Consider the following 20,950-nt stretch of genomic DNA (forward strand, 5'->3'; position numbering starts at 1 on the left):
CGCTTTTAGGAGGCGTGGTGGCCTGAGCCAGGGCATTCCAAGGTACTAACGTCCTTTGCAAAAACACAAAGTTCATAAAAGCAAGCAAAAGCATTCATTTTCATAAAACTGAATTCTATCAGTTTTATGGCTCTTCACTCACAGTTCCGTTTTTGCCTCTACTAATCAGAACTTAACTGTGTTAAACAAATTGACTGCAATACAGTGAGGGCTCTGTAATTCCTCAAAATTCCCCTTAGAGGGGCAAGAAAGTGAACTTGTTTGTTTCACAATTATACACTCTGAATTTTTTTGAGAAAGCGTCAGGCAGATGGAATCAAGCAAGAGAGGAAAGCATTTACAAGTTTATAGACCTGACTTTTTCAACTTTCTTCTAAATTTTTAAAGCACCCCTCCTTGAAACAGTGTTGCATTCGTAGTGAGGCCAGTTGATTAGATTCTTTGTAAGATGGTTCTACACAAGATGACGTGTCAGGAATGTTTGAAAAAAGTAACGTTCAGTGTGGGCAGGGTGACTTGATTGACAAGCTTCTTTGACACCAATTCATCAGGTGCCAGTGACACAACCTACCCATTCACTTCACTGCCACCACCAGTTACTCACCTGACACTTCTTTTTCTTTTTGGTTTTGTTTTGTTGTTATTTGTGCTGTTTTTTGGTCAAACCACTTAAGTATTTGCTTTTTAATTTTTTTTTTTTTGAAATATACTCTTAAATCATGAATTTTACATGTTATTCTATCCACATGTTTTCCCCATATACTTCTTGATAATGTACCTAGGAAGTACAAGGAACAAACATGAATGGAAATGTTTCCCTGATAGGCTCTCAGAACGCAAAATTCTGCACCCAGACGGCCTCTCCAGTTAGGAAGGTTCCCTCCCTTCTGGATGGCTTGTTCACGGGTGAGTTTACAGCGCCCTCTAATGGCTACAGTGCGGTTCTTTCCAGGCCGAGGTATGAATTTATTTCTATTTCATGTTCCTTAAAAATTAAACTTGCTGAGGGATACTGTCAATCCCATCTTAAGAAACAAATTAAACAATGCAACCAAGTAGTTGCTCTGTGGAAAATGACACTCCGAAGTAGGTAATCATCTTGAGCTCTGCACTGAAAGGCTTATCAAGCTGCAGGGGAACCAGCTTGAGCCACCAAGCACCAGCGTGGTCGAAAGCCTCACCCAACTCCAGGATGAGGTGTTCATTTATTTTTGTGTTTACAGTTTTCTTTTTCTTTTTTTTTTTTTTTTTTTTTTGGTTTAAGTAATAAAACCTTACAACAATGTTCTGGTTGTGTACCAGAAATTAATAACAGCTTAAAACCGTTCCAGACTCTGGGGTTAACAGTACCATGGGCAACGTCAAGCCTATCATCAGTTACTATGGAGTGGATGCTGCCAAGTAAACTCAAGAGTTAGCGCTGGTGCTAATCAACAGCGGCGCGCCTCTTCTCCACTAATAAAAACACAGATGCCTGCTGAGGTCTACCACGTCTGAACCGCCTGACAAATCCACTCACTGAGCACAATTTCCACAGACTCAGCCTACCACGCCCTGTGGTATGTCTCTCTTCCATACTTCCCACTCACTGTGCAACACATTCCAAGCCCATCACTATTTGGGAGATGCTCACCAAGGTCACTGCCACCCAGAGACACTCACCTCACCTAACCTTGCAGTTTCCGGCCACATAGGTAGCCAAGTGCCTGGATGGGGAATGATTGCCAAGGTTACTCCCACACCACCTCCTGCCCTGCCTTTCGTCTTCTCCCTCTCCCACCGCCTTTCAAATTATAGGAGGTACTGAGGGGAAGTTATTTTTCTCCCCAGGTGAAAGCAGAAACACACACAGCTTTAAGTAGTCTCTATATGCTATCAACTTCCAAAGCTCTGCCACATCCCTTCTATAGAATTTTTCCTGTAAAGTATCCCCGCCATCTTTAAAGAGGCCCCACTTGGAGGCCTCATGGTTCCCATGTTCCAAAGGGAAAGCTCAAGAGTTTCGAATCCTACCACCTGTAATTCCTAAACCTGTGCACCTGTCCCCAACCTCAGGTGCTCAACTTAGTACCCTGCGAGTCTTCCTTGATTCTTCCCTGCCACTTCATGAACACAGCATCGATTTTACCCCGACAGATGTGAAGTCCATCTGCTCTTAATCATCTGCACCCTCACCGCCATCAATCAGCTCCCAGCTCCACCTGCTGCAGTCGCCTCCATACAGGTCTCTCCAATCCACTTCTTGCCCTTCTTACATCCCCTTTCCTCATAACAGCCCTGGGGAACTATCTATGTGACATCTCTGCTCAAATCTCCCTGGAGCCTCGACTGCCACTCAGCATCAAAGTGCTCCCAGCTGTCCTGAGTGGCTCGCAGTTTCTTATGTAACCTGATCTCAGCACTCAAAGCATTGTTGCCTTGCAGGGCTGCACTCCCCAGTCTGGCCGGGACATTCCTCCTGCCTGCTTTCAAGACTAGGTCCCTCGATCCAGGTCCTTGTAATGTTACCTCCTCAAAGACCACCACTGACCAACACATGGAAAGAGGTGTCTACTCTGCTACTCTATATGCAAATCTCCATGTTTTCCTTGTTGCTATTTCTCCTATTTATGATTGTTGTATTTACCGGGTGATTACTTGTTTAGGATTCTCCTCTACCCAAATACCATGTGACTGGGTCCTCCCACCAAGAGAGAATATGCTCAATATATTGGTAGTAAGAATGCCTCTATCAACACAAAGCTTCCAAAAGGGCGACCGAGTGATTTAAAGATTTCAGTTATGCCCGTTGTAATTACTTAAGAAAGGAGAAATAAAATTGCTGCCAAATGCAATTGTTAAAGGGCAGCAACTGTAATTAAACAAAAAATCAGATCATGGGTACCTGTGAGCACTTAATTACCTGGCATCTGGTATCACTAAAGAGCATCTCCATAAATATTCAAAGCCGGGTAAGTACCGGCAATGCGATGTTTGTATCACCAGGAAGCAAGTCTCCTTAGGAATGATCGTCTTCTGTCTTTGGCTAGAGTGTCGTCTTCACCTTCGGTGGAGCACAAGTAATGCCCAGTGTCACTCTAATCATCACAACAGTAACATCTATGGCTTACTTTTATTTTTTATTATAAAAAACACATACAAGAGTTTTAAGAAATAATGAATATAAGACAAATCAAAACCATGGTGAGTTATTAAACCCAGTTTCTATATACAAATACTAAAATTCCGAAAGTGGAATATCATCAAATGTGAGACACATCATAGCCCGGTCCATATGTACACGGCACAGAGCTCTCCTGCACTCCTCTGTGAATTGCTCATTTACATGTCACTGATAGAAAAATCTGCAAGGGAACTTCTGCTGTTCAGTTCTCCTCTTCCTGATACATTGTCACTATTTTTAAGGAACTTTAGGGATATGAAGAAAATGCATTAAAGTGGGCTTCTGCTGAGGGATCTCCATGTTTTGCTCTGATCACTTACATACTACATCTTAAGACCAACTTTTGCAACTCATTTCCAGATAAGATAGCAGAAAACTCTAAGTTTTTTGCCAATTTATTTTTTCCGAGTCACTCATTGGAGCACAAGTCCCACAATTGCTCAGGAACTAAATCATGTTTTTATATTGGTAAATTCATTATAAAATGCCACTCAATTTTAAAAAGCCACTAAAAGGACACTTTCTGCAGCAAAAAAAGGGCTAAGTTCAAGTTTTTGTTGTTTGACCAAAACACAATAATATAACCCATATGTCACATAATCACTACAGCCTTAAGTGAAATGTATGAGATTTAGGGAAAAACGACTATGGGACTGCTTGTTTCTCCTGCCTCCTTGCTGAACAATAAGGAGAGCCTCTGGTCGGTTTTATCTATTTTATGTCTTTCTTTTTTAAACCTCCCTTGTATTTTCAAAGCTGATCAAACTATTTGTGTTCAAAATGTGTCAAGGCACTTCTCAAGCCTCAGTGGCAACCCGGGTCAGCCAAGCCCCTCTGTGCTCAGGGCACTGACCTCCTCTAGGCAACTGACAATCGCAGATGGAACACTTTTGGAGGCCTCTTTCCGCCAGGCTTCCAGGATCTTGAAAATTTCTGCCGGATTGCTGGGACTCAAGTCACAAAGAGCGTACACGGCTGCTAACTGTATACCCCACGGTATATCTGAAAAGAAATGTCACATCAGTCATAAAACAAGAAAATATCTGTTATTCAAAATTGTAGTGATGTAACCTACTGAAATACTATTCAAATACAGAATACTTTCTGCCAGCAATGAAAATTAAATATTTTTTAAAAACCCACAATCAAAAAATTGATTTAAGACCTGTCTACAAATAAAAAAGAAAAAAAAAAGCCTGGCAGCAGCTGTCCATAGCTTCCTGGCACAGCAGTGTCCTGAGGACTGCTGGTGTGTTTGTAAAAGGGAGAGGGCCTCAAAGTCCCAGTCACCCATGGCCACCACTGAGCTGCCCAAAACTCCCATATTTAAGTTTTAATAAACTGTGATCCTAAAATACTCATTAAACATATAACTCTATGAGATATCCAAGGAAGTATTTATAAATAGACTTTGGAAATGAAAAGTATAATTAAATGAGATATAATGGAAAATTGTTTTTGTATCATACCACACTTTCACAAACTACAGTATAGTATATTATTCTAGATTATAGCTAGGTCATACATTATCGCAGTTCTCTTTTAAGGTAAGTTTATTTCAAAGTTATTAAAATTTAATTTAGTTAAAATTTAACTTACTTAAATAATTTAGGTTAAACAATTTAGAAGTTAAAGTTTATTAACTACATATAGGTTGTGTATTCCTACTCCAAAAATCTAAATTCGAAAATGCTCCAAAGCTGAAACTTTTGGAGCACCAACAAGACCCACAAAGAAAATACTGAAGGATTTTATTTTATGATTAGGGACACTCAACTAGTAAATATAAAGGAAATATTCCAATATTTAAAAAATTCTGAAGTCTGTACTTCTGGTCACAAGCATTTCAAATAAAATACACTCAATGTGTATCTCAGTTTTCTCCAACAAAGCAAACTAGCACCATTTCAAACACAAAAGCCCGCACATTCAAACATGAATGCTGAAAATGCAGGCAGAACCGCACCTCTTAAAATTACTTCCCCTGGTAAACTACAAGCAGTGAGAAAGCACAGAGTATGGTATATAGTAAGGCCAGGACTCGAACAAATAAAAAAGTTTAACAGTAGGAGAAACACAAGAGGTTATAAGAGCAGGTGGCACTGTTTAAAGAGCAAGGGCTCTGAAGACGGACAGGCCTGGGCAAACAGCTGGAATGGCACTCCCTAGCCTCACCTTCAGCAAATCACTCTTCTCTCTGAGCTTTAGTTTCTTCCCGTATATAAGAAAGACAATGCCATCCAGTCAGATGGCTGTCTTGGGGTTCTTATCACGCTGTGGGGCAGTGCCATGCACAGGGTCTAATCAAAGCCGTACCCAACATCAGCTCCTCCTCCTACCTCATGGGGATGAGGATTACCACAGCCTCTAGGTCACACTCACCCCAGGATCAGAGTAAGCCTGCATCTATTGGCAAGACAACCCATCAGCCATTATTCTGGCTACTTTCTTTTATGTCAATATACAACCTCAGCTGTAAAGAAGTACACTGTTGCATGGAAGAAGTGTGCATCACTTCAGCAGCTGTCCTAAAGGTAAAGAAGGTTATTTCAGAGAAAGCAGCTCAACGAGAAGCACTGTTCTCATTAAGCTCAATATACAATCTCCCAGTGAAAGCTGATGATGACAAATAACCTACCATGTTAAGATAATCTTGGGTGTTAACACAGTATTTAAAATGTCACTTTGTGCTTTTCTGATGGAATGTTACTTAACTGTATTATTCCTTGATTATACAATATTCAAAATAGAAACTAGATTCATCCCTTGTCAGAGTTACTTTGAGTTAAGCTTTTCCCATAAAAGAATAAGACATAAACTTACATGCTGTGCAATATGTAAGTGATAACAGAAATCCCCACCACGAAGCCTTGCTTACAAGGTTTCCAGGTTTCCAAACTCTATGATACCTGGCATCTCACTGGACATCACTGATTTCATTCCGTCAAGACACGGCACCATCCAGGAGGCCTCGCAGAGAGCCCAGGTTAAGTCACTTGCCAGAGATCACACAATACAGAGTTTTAGAGGCAGAATGTTGGCCCCAGGAAAAGAGAGTTCCTTCTTCCTTAGGGAAGCAGTGCCCAACAGGGCAAATGACTGTCATTAGGTAAATAACACCACAAAATACACATACGCATTCCAATATTAATGCTGAAATGTTTTGCAAATAATCCCTAATCTATGAGGCAGCAAGAGAAGCACAGAGCACAGCACACTGTACGGACCCCAAGAAAGGTTTAACTCTGAGAAACACAAGTTACTTGAAAGTAAGTTTAATAAACTTAAGTTTACCTTCATCGTGAGCATGCTGTATAAACATACCGATAACCGAACTAATATTTTTCACAGCAGATGGAAATCCTTCTTTCAAACCCAACTGGCCTAAACGACCTGGGGAAACAAAGCAAAACAAAATGTAGACAGTCCAATGAAATGTTGATTAACTTTTCATAAGAATTTAAAGTTCCATTTCTCTTACAGGAGGTGATCAAAATGCCTAATCATTTCTTCTTGCATTCACCTATACAGATGAAATACTGTATTGCTTTCTAAGTTATAATGAAATAAATATAATTTAGAAGAAAGAATGGTTTCACTAGGGCCAATGAGAAACACCTGACTTCTGTTAACAGATCAAAGACAAGACTATGGCCCCACCAAGTAGTGTGTATTTTTAGTCTGACACTTTGGCAACTGCTATTACACTACAGAACAGTAATTCTCAAGTGTAGTCTGCAGAAACCTTAGAGTCCTCTAAGGAAAACTACTTCACAACAATGCTAAGAAGTTACGTGCCTCCCTCCCAGTGCTGAGATGTGGTCTGATGGTGCGAAAGCCACAGGAGATCAAACTACTGGACTCTGAGTGCAAGTCAAGACAATGGCACCTTGATAATCAGAGTTATTCTTCACTGCCAGGTGCTCACAGTTAAAAAGCCAATTTCTCTTAGTCACGATTACTCTCACTAAACCTGGACCCCTAAGCACAGAACTCTGTCACATGCTGTGCACTGGTTGTTGTGAAGAAATGCACTTATGCAATTGTTTGTGCTGTGAGTGAAATTAGGCACTTTTTTCATAGGACACCACTTCCGATTGAAAGAATTGCCAAACTATGGCTAACTGGAACAAGGCAGATTTTTTTCAATGATAAATGAAGTGAGACTGTAACTTAAACAAAATTTATACTCGTGGTCAATGATAACCTTTGAGCTTTTAAGCAAAATTAAAAGTTTGGAACAATTTTCATCAGTTACCCTGAACTTGACAGCTTTATAATATTTTAGACTTTTCTGTGATGAGACTGGTGATATTAATGTGTTTTGGGGGATTGTTGGCATTTGGAAGATCTATGTGAATCAATTACTTTCCAAGTGAATAATGTGGGTTACAAAATCCTAAGTGGGCAAAAGGATCCCTTCAACATTTAAGCTAGATCAATGGATTTGAGTGTAACAAGGTACAAAAAGCTCACTGACAGAATTTCAGATTTCACACTTCAAGTAACCTTTAAGAAAATTATTACTTGCTGAGTTTTATTACAGTATCCAAAAAGAATATCCATTATTTGAAAAGGTTATTAAAAGATTCTGCCCTTCATCAACTACATGGTCGTATGAGAATGGTTTTTCTTCATTATTCAGTCTCATGTATATCAAAGCACAAAGGAGATCGAATGCAGAACAGATCAGGAAAAATCGGCCATCTTGAATCAAACCACAGTACAAAGGTCTGCAACGAGCCAATGCCATTCCCATCATTTTTTGTTTGTTTTGGGAATATAGGTACCTTTCATTAAAAATGTCATTTATGAGTTCATTACTGTTCATTTAAAATGAGTAACTAAATAATTTTTCAGTTTTTAATTACTGATACAATAAATATAGAAAGATATAACCTGGAGTAACAAAAGTTCTTTGCGGGTTCTCAGTAATAACTAACAGATTACTATGTGACCAAAGATTCAAAGATCGAGATCACACGGCGGCCAAATTCACTAAAGGCTCAAGCAGGCAGGATGGCATCATTCCCATCATTCCCCACACTTGGAGCTGTTCCTTATTCCAGGGGCTCTCCTATGGATGAGAACTTGCTTCAATGTGAAATCCTGTTTCCTCCATCTAGGCAAGTCCTCACCTTCTTTTGACTTAAGTAGGAGGAGGATTGCAGAACATATCTTGGATGTGTTTTTACAACATTGTCATATTGTATGCTCAGTGTTCTGTGTTCACATTATCTCTCAATACTACAAATGTCCCACAGGTCTATATGTGAATCTAGTAGATTAGTTTCATCTCCATTTTAAATGTGGAGAAATTGAAGCATGGAGCACTTAAGTAACTTGCATTGCTCTGCATCCTCTATAGGAACTAGCTTAATGCTAGGTGCGTGCTGCCCGAATACTGTGATACACAACAGATGCTCAGTAAATAATTACTGATCAAAGAATATCAGGATAACTCCCAATTTAAGATGACATTGTAAATATGTGAATAATTTCTAGGGAGCCTAGGAAATTGAAAAGTACTTTACTTCAGAAATCAGAAATTTCAGGTTACTGACCACTTGCAAATATCTCTTTGCAATGACATTAAACTGCTAACAGCATACCACTGGATCTGTCCTCTGAAACAACCTACCATGGACCTTACATGTATGACTAACAGCAGAGAAAGGGAGGTGCATCTAACACAGCTATGACATTACTGAATCATGCGATGTGCACGTGTTCCCAGGAAATACATAACCATGTTATAATGACTCCCTTTCTTTCAATTAAAAGCGCTTAATGAAATTCAGTTTTAAAAGCGATTTAAATTAATGGAGCTATCATCAGGAGTAAAGTAAGAGGAAATCATGAGTCTAGAGTAGATGATTTGGTGAAAAAGACTCAATATATGATAACCTGACAAAGATGACAGTGGCTAAATGATGGAGAAAGAGCTCCCCACAGGTATGTAAGGAGGCCCAGGGCCATTCAGCCATATTATAATACAAATAAGAAATGTGGAGTTAATCTCAAGGTCCATGACAATGCCTGAGGAGAGCTGAGGGCCTGCACACAAAGTAAGTCTACAAGGCAGACCCTTCTAATAAACACTAATTAGAAGATAAAGACAGCAGGGTATTCATTTAAGATTTTGGATGCAAGTTTGCAAAGGAATGGTGAGCTGACACAATTCCAAAGGAAAGCTGACAGAACTGCTAAGAGAATAGACAGAATCACTGAATAAAGGCTACTTCAGTCTAATCAGTAGAAACCTAACATGTGACACAGTGTTTTTCTAGCTCTGGGTTCCAATTAATACGAATAGGGGCAAATTATTCAGGATTTCTCTCTTTGGGGAAGAAAGATGGTATCTGCAGCTTTACATACCACTGAATCCAGTGGTAGGCAAATTTCTGTCCCAACTTTGCTACCTTTCCACTGGATGGCCTTAGACAAAGGCTTAACCTTTTTAGGCCTCAACTCTGCCAAGAAATGAGCACTGCAGTGCGATGAGTTTCTATCCTCCTCATTTCCGTGACTCTAGAGCAATTTGAGCATTCCACAAAATGCTTTTAATAGTTTATCATTAAGGTATGTTGTAGTAAACCCCACGTACTAACCCTGTGACCATGTGCTAACAGCAATGCTCACAACCTGAATCCAACATTACATATCACCAGTCTCACTGACATAAAGCTTGTTTTATTTTCCATGGAGTAAAAATCTCATTAATAGGATGTATAAATTTTGAATTAATAAAGACAATTCCCTTATTTTATGAAGATTACTATGTGACTTAAGTTAATATTAAATCACAGCCTACCAACTTGATTTTTTACTCAATTTTTCAATCAAGGTCCAGTTCAGAAATGTCGAGAAAGTTCACTAAGTTTGTCTTAGAAACAATTCAAGCTCCCAATCCAGATGGGTGTGTGTGTGTGTGTGTGTGTGTGTGTGTTCGTGCGCACGCACGCACACATGTTGGGGGTGGGGATATTACTGTCACTTCTTAGAAATCTGCCAGGCCTAAACAGCAGGCCTCACTCACTTTCACCCCTTGCCCTCAGTCCACACTACTGTCCTTGTCACCTGGCAACTGCTTGGCTCTGAGTCCCACCTCCTCCACGCAGTGCCACGGCACCAAAAAGACAGACAGGACCAGGTTCTACTGCCGCTCTCCTGCCCTGGCGCACCTGTGCACACATGGTAGCCCGCTGGGCTGCGCTCCAGCCTCCCCACACCCATCTTGCTCATGCACACGAGTTCATCAGAAGACCTGGGAAGGGCTTACTCTTCCTGACTTTGCTCTTATTTCGACATTATGCTTTCTAATTACCCATCCTCTGAACAGCTTTTATACGTTTATATATTAGCATTTTATTACATGATATTGTCAATTATATATTATTAATTATAAATTATTCTTATTCTCTATAATTGTGTTATATATCACTCTTAATTATGTAAGTATGCATATATTACTCTAAATAATATAGATTATTAAAGAGTCAAATTACTTGGCTTTCAATAGGCAGAATTCTAAAGATTCAAAGGACAGACTTGATTTGAAAAAGATTACAGGCTGGGCGCGGTGGCTCAAGCCTGTAATCCCAGCACTTTGGGAGGCCGAGGCAGGTGGATCACGAGGTCAAGAGATCGAGACCATCCTGGACAACAAGGTGAAACCCTGTCTCTACTAAAAATACAAAAAATTAGCCAGGCATGGTGGCGCGTGCCTGTAATCCCAGCTACTCAGGAGGCTGAGGCAGGAGAATTGCATGAACCCAGGGGGCGGAGGTCACGGTGAGCCGAGATTGCGCCATTGCACTCCAGCCTGGGTAACAAGAGCGAAACTCCATCTCAAAAAAAAAAGAAAAGGATTACAAGTCATTTTTTCTCCCAGTTTTCCCAGCACCATTTATTAAATAGGGAATCCTTTCTTCATTTCCTGTTTTTGTCAACTTTGTTGAAGATCAGATGGTTGTAGATGTGTGGTGTTATTTCTGAGGTCTCTGTTCTGTTCATCGGTCTACATATCTGTTTGGTACCAGTACCATGCTGTTTTGGTTACTGTAGCCTTGGAGTGATAGTATGAAGTCAAGTAGTGTGATGCCTCCAGCTTTGTTCCTCTTGCTTGGGAGTGTCTTGGCTATACGAGCTCTTTTTTCGTTCCATATGAAATTTAAAGTAGTTTTCTCTAATTCTACGAAGAAAGTCAATGGTAGCTTGATGGAAATAGCATTCAATCTATAAATTACTTTTGGCAGTATGGCCATTTTCACAATATTGATTCTTCCTAACCATGAGCATGGAATGTTTTTCCATTTGTTTGTGTCCTCTCTTATTTCCTTGAGCAGTGGTTTGTAGTTCTCCTTGAAGAGGTCCTTCGCATTCCTTACAAGCTGTATTCCTAGGTATTTTATTCTCTTTGTAGCAAATGCGAATGGAGTTCACTCATGATTTGATTCTGTGCTTGTCTATTATTGGTGTATAGGAATGCCTGTGATTTTTGAACACTGATTTTGTATTCTGAGACTTTGCTGAAGGTGCTTATCAGCTTAAGGAGTTTCTGGTCTGAGACTATGGGGTTTTCTAAATATATAATCATGTCATCTGCAAACGAGACAATTTGACTTCCTCTCTTCCTATCTGAATACCCTTTCTTTCTTTCTTTTGCCTGATGGCCCTAGACAGAACTTCCAATACTATGTTGAATACGAGTGGTGAGAGAGGGTATCCTTGTCTTATGCTGGTTTTCAAAGGGAACGCTTCCAGCCTTTGCCCACTCTGTATGCTATTGGCTATGGGTTTGTCATAAATAGCTATTATGCTGAGATATGTTCCATCAATACATAGTTTATTGAGAGTTTTTAGAATGAAGGGATGCTGAATTTTCTTGAAGGCCTTTTTGGCATCTATTGAGATAATCATGTGGTTTTTGTCATTGGCTCTGTTTACGTGATGGATTACAATTGCTGATTTGAGTATGTTGAACCAGCCTTGCATCCCAGGGATGCAGCCGACTTGATCGTGGTGGATAAGCTTTTTGATGTGCTGCTGGATTCGGTTAGCTAGTATTTTATCAAGGATTTCTGCATCGATGTTTATTGGAGATACTGGCCTGAAATTTTCTTTTTTTGTTGTTTCTCTGCCAGGTTTTGGTATCAGGATGATGCTGGCCTCATAAAATGAATTGGAGAGGATTCTTTCTTTTTCTATTGTTTGGAATAGTTTCTGAAGGAATGGTAACAGTTACTCTTTGTACCTCTGGTACAATTCGGCTGTGATGTCATCTGGTCCTGGGCTGTTTTTGGTTTGTAGGCTATTAATTACTCAATTTCAGAACTTGTTTTTGGTCTATTCAGGAATTCGACTTCCTGGTTTAGTCTTGGGAGGATGGATGTATCCAGGAATTAATCCATTTCTTCTAGATTTTCTATTTGCATAGAGGTGTTTATAGTATTTTCTGATGGCAGTTTGTATTTCTGTGGAATCAGTGGTGATATCCCCCTTATCATTTTTTATTATGTCTATTTGACTCTACTCTCTTTTCTTCTTTGTTAGTCTGGCTAGCGGTCTATCTATTTTGTTAATCTTTTCAAAAAACCAGCTCCTAGATTCAATGATTTTTTGAAGGGCTTTTTGTGTCTAAGAGAGCTTTCTAATTAACAGATCTCATCACTGATAATTCTGCAGAGCCTGGAGAGCAGCTTGTTGAAGACAAGACAAAAATTAAATAAAAATTAAAGATTCATAGGAGAGAAGTAAAAATAAAAACTAATAATACATAGGAAATAAGGAAGGAGAACCAAATGGCCACTGAGGTCCTCTTTAAATATGAGATTAAGAAGAATCCATGTCTCATTTAAAATATTTTTAAACAATCATTTAACTTCTGTAATTCACTTAGGTGACCCTTTTGGGCAAGTATGAAAAATCTGGGGCAGGTAGTGTGAAGATATCCTGGATATAGTTTGTATATCCGTCCCTGCCCAAATATTATGTTGAATTGTAAGCATCAGTGCTGAGGTGGGGCCTACTGAGAGGTGTCTGGATCATGGGAGCAGATCCCTCATGAATGGTGAATGGCTTGGGCCATCCCTGGCGTGAGCAAGCTCTTGCTCTGAGTTCACAGGAGATGTGATCATGTAAAAGTGTATGACACCTCCCCACCACCCGTCTGTCATTTCTGCTTTCCACATGTGATGTGGCTGTTCCCCTATCACCTTCCACCATGACTGACAGCTCCGTGAGGCTTCCCCAGAAGCCAAGTAGATGCCAGCACTGTACTTCCTATAAACTCTGCAGAACTGTGAGCCAATGAAACCTCTTTATAAATTATCCCACCTTCAACAGTTTTTTATAGCAATGCAAAAAGACTTAATCCTTTTAGAACCCAAATGAAACTACAGTGTAATTTATAACAACCTATATATCCTACTGTTTATGTATATTATCATTAGTATCTAAGAAGAGGTCAATTATAACTAAAATATACTGATGTGAAAAATCTTAATCTCTGAAAAAATGGATAAAACAATAATTTAAAAAGAAAGAGAAAGGAAGATGACTTAAGCACAAAAGTATCTACATTGATGGTTGTGAAATCAATCATTATGGAAAATTTTCAAAGTCAGCATATGTTATTATATAATTACTCCCGACTTTACCACCAAGATATCAATAACAAGAAAAAAACAAACAAACAAACAAAAAAAAAAAACAGACAACTTACCAATCAGCCTCAGTATTGATGCTATAATAATATCAGGAGTATACGCAATGTTCGCATGTCCTTTTCTGTATTTAATCCACTTGTCCATTACAGGCCACAGCTCCTTACTATAAAATAATAAGATGAAAAGATGTGTGCTCATCATCACTCAAAACAATATTAATAACTTATCTTATAAACAGTCCTTAAGCAATGAGTGAAAAAGAGTAACTGCTGAGGTTGTAACATTGTGAGTTCAAGTGAGAACAGATACTGGACACTCACATCTTCTCCAATAGCACAGCTGTGCCCATGCTAGCTTAAACATGGCTGCAAATTCAGTGTTTGTATCTTTGTTCTAACTCTTCTTAATGAGGCTTTGCACAGAGAAGCTGAACAGCATCCCCAGTGTCCCAGTACGAGGAATTGGTAAAGTCTGAGATTTCACTTGGACTCTCTAGGCACAAAAGAAGGCCCTGAATTCCAGAAGCCCAGTTAACTGGTAGGATCACATACAAATAAAGCTGTGCATGTAAAAAGAGCTAAGCCAGAGGAAACCCGTAATTTCAGTAATCAATTAACACATTAGATGGATAAAAGAAACTCTCCACTGACTGAAAACAGTGCCATGTCCTCTGTCTTCTGTTTTTTAAAAAATGTATCTACTTTCATGGCATTCATAAAGTATCACTAGAAAAGGTGAATGTAGACAAAAGAGAAAAGGTAACTAAAAGCATTGCAAATCCAGTCTCAAATTATTCTTCTTCTAATTCTGGCTTTTCTTCTAGATACTCCCCCGTCTCTATGGATATAAACAACCTGGAGAGAGCCACCAGTGCTGAGGAAGGGAGAAGGGTCTGCCGTCGCTCAGGTGGAGATCCTCATGTTTGACGCTGTCTTCACCACCAGTGCAGGGATCATGGACCAATCATCTCTGATGGGCACCAGTCCTGGTCTCTTCATGCATAACTGGGGCTAGCAGGGCCCCTGTCTCATGTGTTCCCATTAGGATTCAGAAAACTGAGGCCCAAAGAGTACCCTGACACATTATACAGACTGGCACTAAACAGACAATTCTGTCATTTTCTTATTTAGTAACAGACTGGGAAATACTTTTCCATTTCAATACACGGTAATCCATTCACAGCTGCGAGATATATAGCCATTATCTCATAGAGGTGTGCCATGATTCGATTTCTTCCTGTCTAACATTCAGTTGTTTCATCTTTTCTTAGCGTCAAGATGATGAATAAGAGTAACAGACATCCTTGTACACACATGGATCTATGGACAATAGAACTTCTACAGCTTCAAGTAGCTCAAGGATATGGATTTCAAACCTTGGATGAATCCTTTTTAATATCACCAACTCCCTTAAACCAGCCTTTCTCAGCCAGGGTTCCACAAGAAAATTAAGACCTACAGAAAAATTATTTGAGTGACAATTTTCTCCATTCTCCCAGAGGTGATACGAAGCTAGTGCCAGAATTACAGATGCACAGAGAAAAGTCAATTTACTACATATAACGAATGCCTGAGAGCTTAATTTTCTCCCAGGTGGGAGGAGCTACTAATTTATAATTTTGAATATTTCTCTTCCCTTTAATTTTTGTGAGTATCTGTATATTATGATAATGATCATTAATTTCATTAAACATACATTCACCAAGTGCTCCCCTTGTGTGGGCACCGTTTCCCATGCTGGGGATATACTGTGAGCCAAACAAGGCCACCCTACACCCTCCCAGAGTCATTTCTTTTGGAGAGAGAAAGATGAGAAGAGCAGAACAGAGCAATAAGTAGTGACCAGTACTAAAGAAAATTAAAACAAGATAATGTGATAGTGATAAAGGTATCTTAAGGGTAGTTTCATTAACTCTTATAAAATAAAAAGTGTCACTTGTTAATGGTTCATCTGCTTACAGGCTTACACAACAAAAATGATTCAAACCACAATTCAGCATTCAACAATTCAACCTTACAATTCAAATTATGGATCTTTATTTAAGTCAGTAAATTACTAACCTTATAATGTTATCATGTGTCCAGATCCATTTCTGATGGCAGCAGAGCAGATCGATGGCAAATATGTATTCCCAAGTGTTATCGCTTAGGTCTTCACCAAATTTTTCACTGGACTGAAATTCTGTTTTTGGACATAACTGTATGGTCAAAAGCAGCTTAGAAACCATGAAGCCAACATCTACCGGGGCATTCTAGCAAATAAAAAAGAAATAAAATAAAATCTGGAGTTTTAAATATAATGCATCTTACCTTAGTTATCTAAAAGTCTGTAATAAGCATTCATTTAATCTTAACTTTTTAAAATAGTCTGAGTAAGGAACCATGTTTATCTTAGTCACAGAATGATTACAGAACAGTAGTCGGATGAGCCAGATGAAAAAGCTATCTAGGCAGGATGATATCTATCTATCCAATCAGGTAGAAAAGATCTTACCTGTAATCCAGACAGGAAAGCACAGTTTCATCAACTCAAATCAGAGAATTAAAGTTAGAAAGCTAGTTATAATTATAAAAGCAAACCTTTAACAATTAAATTCTATTATTTTCCTGACATCAAGGATCAGTCAGCCTTTTCAAGAAGTTCATAAAACTGAATTAGACAGTAATGAATTCTTGTGTTTGGCTTCTTTCACAACTGTGTATAATGTGTTTGTAATATTTATCCATAGTGTTGCATCAAAGAGTAGTTTGAACACTTTTTTTTTACTGCTGAGTAGTAACCAATTATACAAATATATTACTGGTTATCAATTCACTGCTTTTGACTGTTGTTAATGCTGCTATAAATATTCACGTTCAAGTCTTTGTGAGGATACAAATTTCACTTCTCTTGAAAATACCTAAGAGTGGAACTCCTGGTCTTTTGCTAAGAAAATGTTTAACTTGGCCGGGCGCTGTGGCTCACGCCTGTAATCCCAGCACTTTGGGAGGCTGAGGCGGGTGGATCACGAGGTCAACAGATCGAGCCCATCCTGGTCAACATGGTGAAACCTCGTCTCTACTAAAAATTACAAAAAAAAAAAAAAATTAGCTGGGCACGGTGGCGCGTGCCTGTAATCCCAGCTACTCAGGAGGCTGAGGCAGGAGAACTGCCTGAACCCAGGGGGCGGAGGTTGCGGTGAGCTGAGATCGCGCCATTGCACTCCAGCCTGGGTAACAAGAGTGAAACTCCATCTCAAAAAAAAAAAGAAAATGTTTAACTTTGTAAGAAGCTGCCCAACTATTTTGCAAAGTGGTCATGCCATTTAACATTCCCACCACCACTATATGAGAGTTTGATTATAAAAATAATACAGATACAATACTCAATATACTTAATACAAGAAAAGGCTTGGGCTTGGATATTTGCTTTATTATTAGAAAGGCTCAACAAGTAAACCTGTACATATATCCTAACTTGGGCATATATATCCTAAAAGGTTCTAAGTCTTAAGGTTTCTATGAGAAAATCCATTACAAAATCATGGTTCAAAGTAATATACCTGATAACCAAAACTCAGCCAGAATGATAAATATTTCCCACTTTGAAAAATCAGTGACTGCAACTGGAAAAGATGCAGAAATAAATTCTGACATGAAACAAATCAAATCCATATATCTACTTTTCTGAGTATCTATTTTACAATACATTTTACAGTAATTGTGAACATGGGATAATCTACATGTATAGAATATATGCTCCATAAAAGTGCTGAGAATCTCCTATGTTTCAAGTGTGGCTGTAATGTGAAGTATTTGGTATTAGAATCATGATTGTAATTAGACGTGTTTTAAGAGAATGTAATTAGGTTTGTAAACATTGTTTGAATATTTATTACAACTCATATTCTACATTCTCAATTTGACTTTCCACATTCAAGAGTTGCTAAAGTGCTTAGAAAGATTTTGCTTATTAGATCTGAAAGCCTAATTTGAACTGTTTTTGAAGAATATGTCTTAAGTTTATGAATATATTTTAAGTCTTAAGATAATTAAATTGCTGAAATTTGTAAATAAGATTATTTAGGAAATGTTAATCTGTTAAATATATGAGTTAACTAACATTTATCGATGGCCAAAGTGAACACATTCTTACTTTGTTAACAATTAACTGATTTATAAATAAAACAAGACTCATAAATTTAAAGGCTTTTTTAAAAGGTTCGTAAATTTACAACTTTAAAATTCACTTCTGCATATAGAGCACTTTTAAAGATTTTATCAACTCTGGCAGAAAAACTTGGAAGCAACACCTTGAAGAACCCAACTCAGGAAATACTTCCCACCATGGTTACAGCAGGAATCCCCTAATTCCTGATTTAAAAAACTGAAATAATTCATAATTTACATTGAAGATAATACCACTGATTTCTTAACTAGCAGTATTATATTTAATAAGTTTCCTTCTATTTCCTAGCCTAGGTATAATCCATGGGGGTTTCTTCTTTAATAATTATATTGATTTTCTGATTCTGAATTCTCCTTGTTTTATCAAGATAAACTCTATTGAGGTTATAAAGTATTATTCTTTGAAAACATTACTGAAATCTCCTGTTTAGTGACACTTTTTACTTCTAAAAGACTCACTAAAAACTGGCTTTTCTTTTCTTTCTTACAGCATTTTTAATTGGGTTTTATCATTAGAAACAAACAGAGGGCTTTCAATTTTTCCTCATGCCTAAAATAGATTACAGTTACTTGGGTCTTTAAAGATTAGATAAAACTTATAGTAGAATGATTTATAGTCTTTTGGATATATACCCAGTAATGGGATTGCTGGGTCAAATGGAATTTCTATTTCTAAGGCCTTGAGGAATCGCCACACTGTCTTCCACAATGGTTTAACTAATTTACACTCCCACCAACAGTGTAAAAGTGTTCCTTTTTCTCCACATCCTCTCCAGCATCTGTTGTCTCCAGATTTTTTAATGATCGCCATCCTAACTGGCGTGAGATGGTATCTCAATGTGGTTTTGATTCTCACTCATAGGTGGGTGATGAAAAATGAGAACACATGGACACAGAAAGGGGAGTACTAAACACTGGGGCCTATTGGGGGGAAAAGGGGAGGGCCAGTGGGAGGGGGAGGTGGGGAGGGATAGCCTGGGGAGAAATGCCAAATGTGGGTGAAGGGGAGAAGAAAAGCAAAGCACACTGCCATGTGTGTACCTATGCAACTGTCTTGCATGCTCTGCTCATGTACCCCAAAACCTAAAATCCAATAAAAAATTAAAAAAAAAAAAAAAAAAAAGATTAGATAAAACTCAGGAGAAATCTATACATGTCTTTGTAAAGTTTGAATCACCTTTCAACCAGTCTTGTCAAGTATCCTACCCCTAAAGACAATTTTGATCATTTTTATTTTGCCAGGAAATCACCCTGTTTCCAAAAATCTGTTGCTATAGGATTGCAGGCAGTAGTCTTCTCATTCTGTGTCCTATATTCTTTCTTCCATTTCACATCTTCACTACTTTTGCTTCTCTCTGTTTTCACTGATCTGCACTATGTTGATCTGCTATCTGTGGTGAGCATTTTTTAAAGGCAGTATTTCTATTTGCTGTGTGTTTCTATTTCTTTTCCTCTTCATTATTACTATCTCTTAAACTTTATTCTTTTTCTCCGCTTCCCTCAACATTTCTAATGTCAAAGATGAGTAGCAGCCAACTTCATTTATTTTTTGCTAAACAACTAAGACATTTAAGATACTTTAATGAGTACATGTTTTCCAAAAAACCTAGAGATCTTTGATACTGAGTTTACCTTTTCATTGACTTTTAAGACTTTGAATATTACTTTTCATATTTTATTTGTTCCCAGACTAAGAATGTGTATCTCAATTTTGAAGTAAATATTTTGAAATTTTTTCTGTTAAATTTTACTGAATTATTACCAGAGAGTTTTGAGTGTGAAATCTTTACTTTTTATAAATTAATGTTTTCATGTGGCCAAATCATCACTGATTTGTGTAATGTGTCACAGATATAAGAAAAATACATATTCTTCACATACATTTACATTTTTATACTATTGAATTGTACTATATCCTCATTTTTGTTTACCAGATGTTTAATTCTGTAAGAGAGCATTTGGAAATCTTACACTATAATAGTGTTTTATTCCCCAAGTATTTCTGACCTTTCTTAAAGCTTTGACTTCGTATTGTTATTTGATATGATACTTAGCAAATACATTTGCTAAAATGATTTGTTCCTCATAAGGAATGTCTTTGTAACCACATCCTGCTTAATTCTGAACAAGTGAAAGGAGATGGGCTCCAGTGTGCAAGTGGAAAGACCAAGCGAGAGAATGAGCAGCCCGGGCAGGCAACATTCTGAAGGTGGGTAACCCTCCAGAGGCAAGTAACTCTTCAGACACAGGTCACTCTGGGAACAGGTGACTACCCAGAGGCAGGTAACCCTCTGGGAACAGGTAACTCTCTGGAGGGCAGATAACCCTCTGGAAACAGTTAATTCTCTGGAGGCAGGTAATACTCAGGAGACAGGTAACTCTCTGGGAACAGATAACCCTCCAGAGACAGGTAACCCTCTGGGAGGAGGTAAACCTCCGAAGTCAGTAACCCTCAAAGCGGGTAACTCTCTGGAGGCAAATAAACTTCCAGAAGCAGGTAACGTTCTGGAGGCTGGTAACCCTCTAGAACAGATATCTATGTGGTTGCGGGTGTCCACTGGTAGGGTCGGGGTGTCTCTCCTGACACAAAATGACTGACTAGAATTGATGACAGTACCTCACGATGACTGTATTCTGTGGTATCTAGATGGACTAATGAAGAGGTCATTGCAAACTTGCTTTTTAATATTTAGCTAACTTTTGACCACCAAAAGCTCTTTCCTTTACATCTTATAAAAAATAAAATCCTAATACATACTAACATCAAAAGTAGTCAAAAAAGCAAAATAGCATATAAAATTCTGCTCCACACACAAGCCAAGTGGAATTTTTGGAGGAGGAAATACATGCTCACTAAAAACAGAAAATAAAATTTAAAAATCAGTATCACTGGCTTCAGTACCTCTTCTTAAAGTTTGCTACTGGTAGTTAGATTCTCATTAGATCGACTT

The 20,950-nt window shown here is 38.4% G+C and overlaps 1 protein-coding gene across 5 annotated transcripts in view; it reads right to left on the reverse strand.

Annotated features, from left to right (window-relative positions):
- ICE1 (interactor of little elongation complex ELL subunit 1) overlaps positions 1 to 20,950 on the reverse strand; it is a 171,254-nt gene that overhangs the window by 102,913 nt on the left and 47,391 nt on the right. For 3 of the 5 annotated variants that reach the window (XR_013532696.1, XR_008479769.2, XR_008479770.2), the window contains exons 13-17: positions 15,894 to 16,084; positions 13,890 to 13,996; positions 6,458 to 6,556; positions 4,017 to 4,165; positions 2,903 to 3,043 (exon numbers count right to left, since the gene is read on the reverse strand). Coding sequence is in view for 2 of the 5 variants with exons in the window: in XM_078365940.1 (XP_078222066.1) it covers positions 3,984 to 4,165; positions 6,458 to 6,556; positions 13,890 to 13,996; positions 15,894 to 16,084 (579 nt within the window). In the remaining 3 variants the exon portion in view is untranslated. Of the gene's footprint in view, positions 1 to 1,204; positions 3,044 to 3,098; positions 4,166 to 6,457; positions 6,557 to 13,889; positions 13,997 to 15,893; positions 16,085 to 20,950 lie in introns of those variants that run through there. The other 2 variants (XM_054252340.2, XM_078365940.1) reach the window with 2 other exon arrangements.

This window comes from Callithrix jacchus, chromosome 2 (assembly GCF_049354715.1).
Source record: "Callithrix jacchus isolate 240 chromosome 2, calJac240_pri, whole genome shotgun sequence".
Lineage (NCBI taxonomy): Eukaryota > Metazoa > Chordata > Mammalia > Primates > Cebidae > Callithrix > Callithrix jacchus.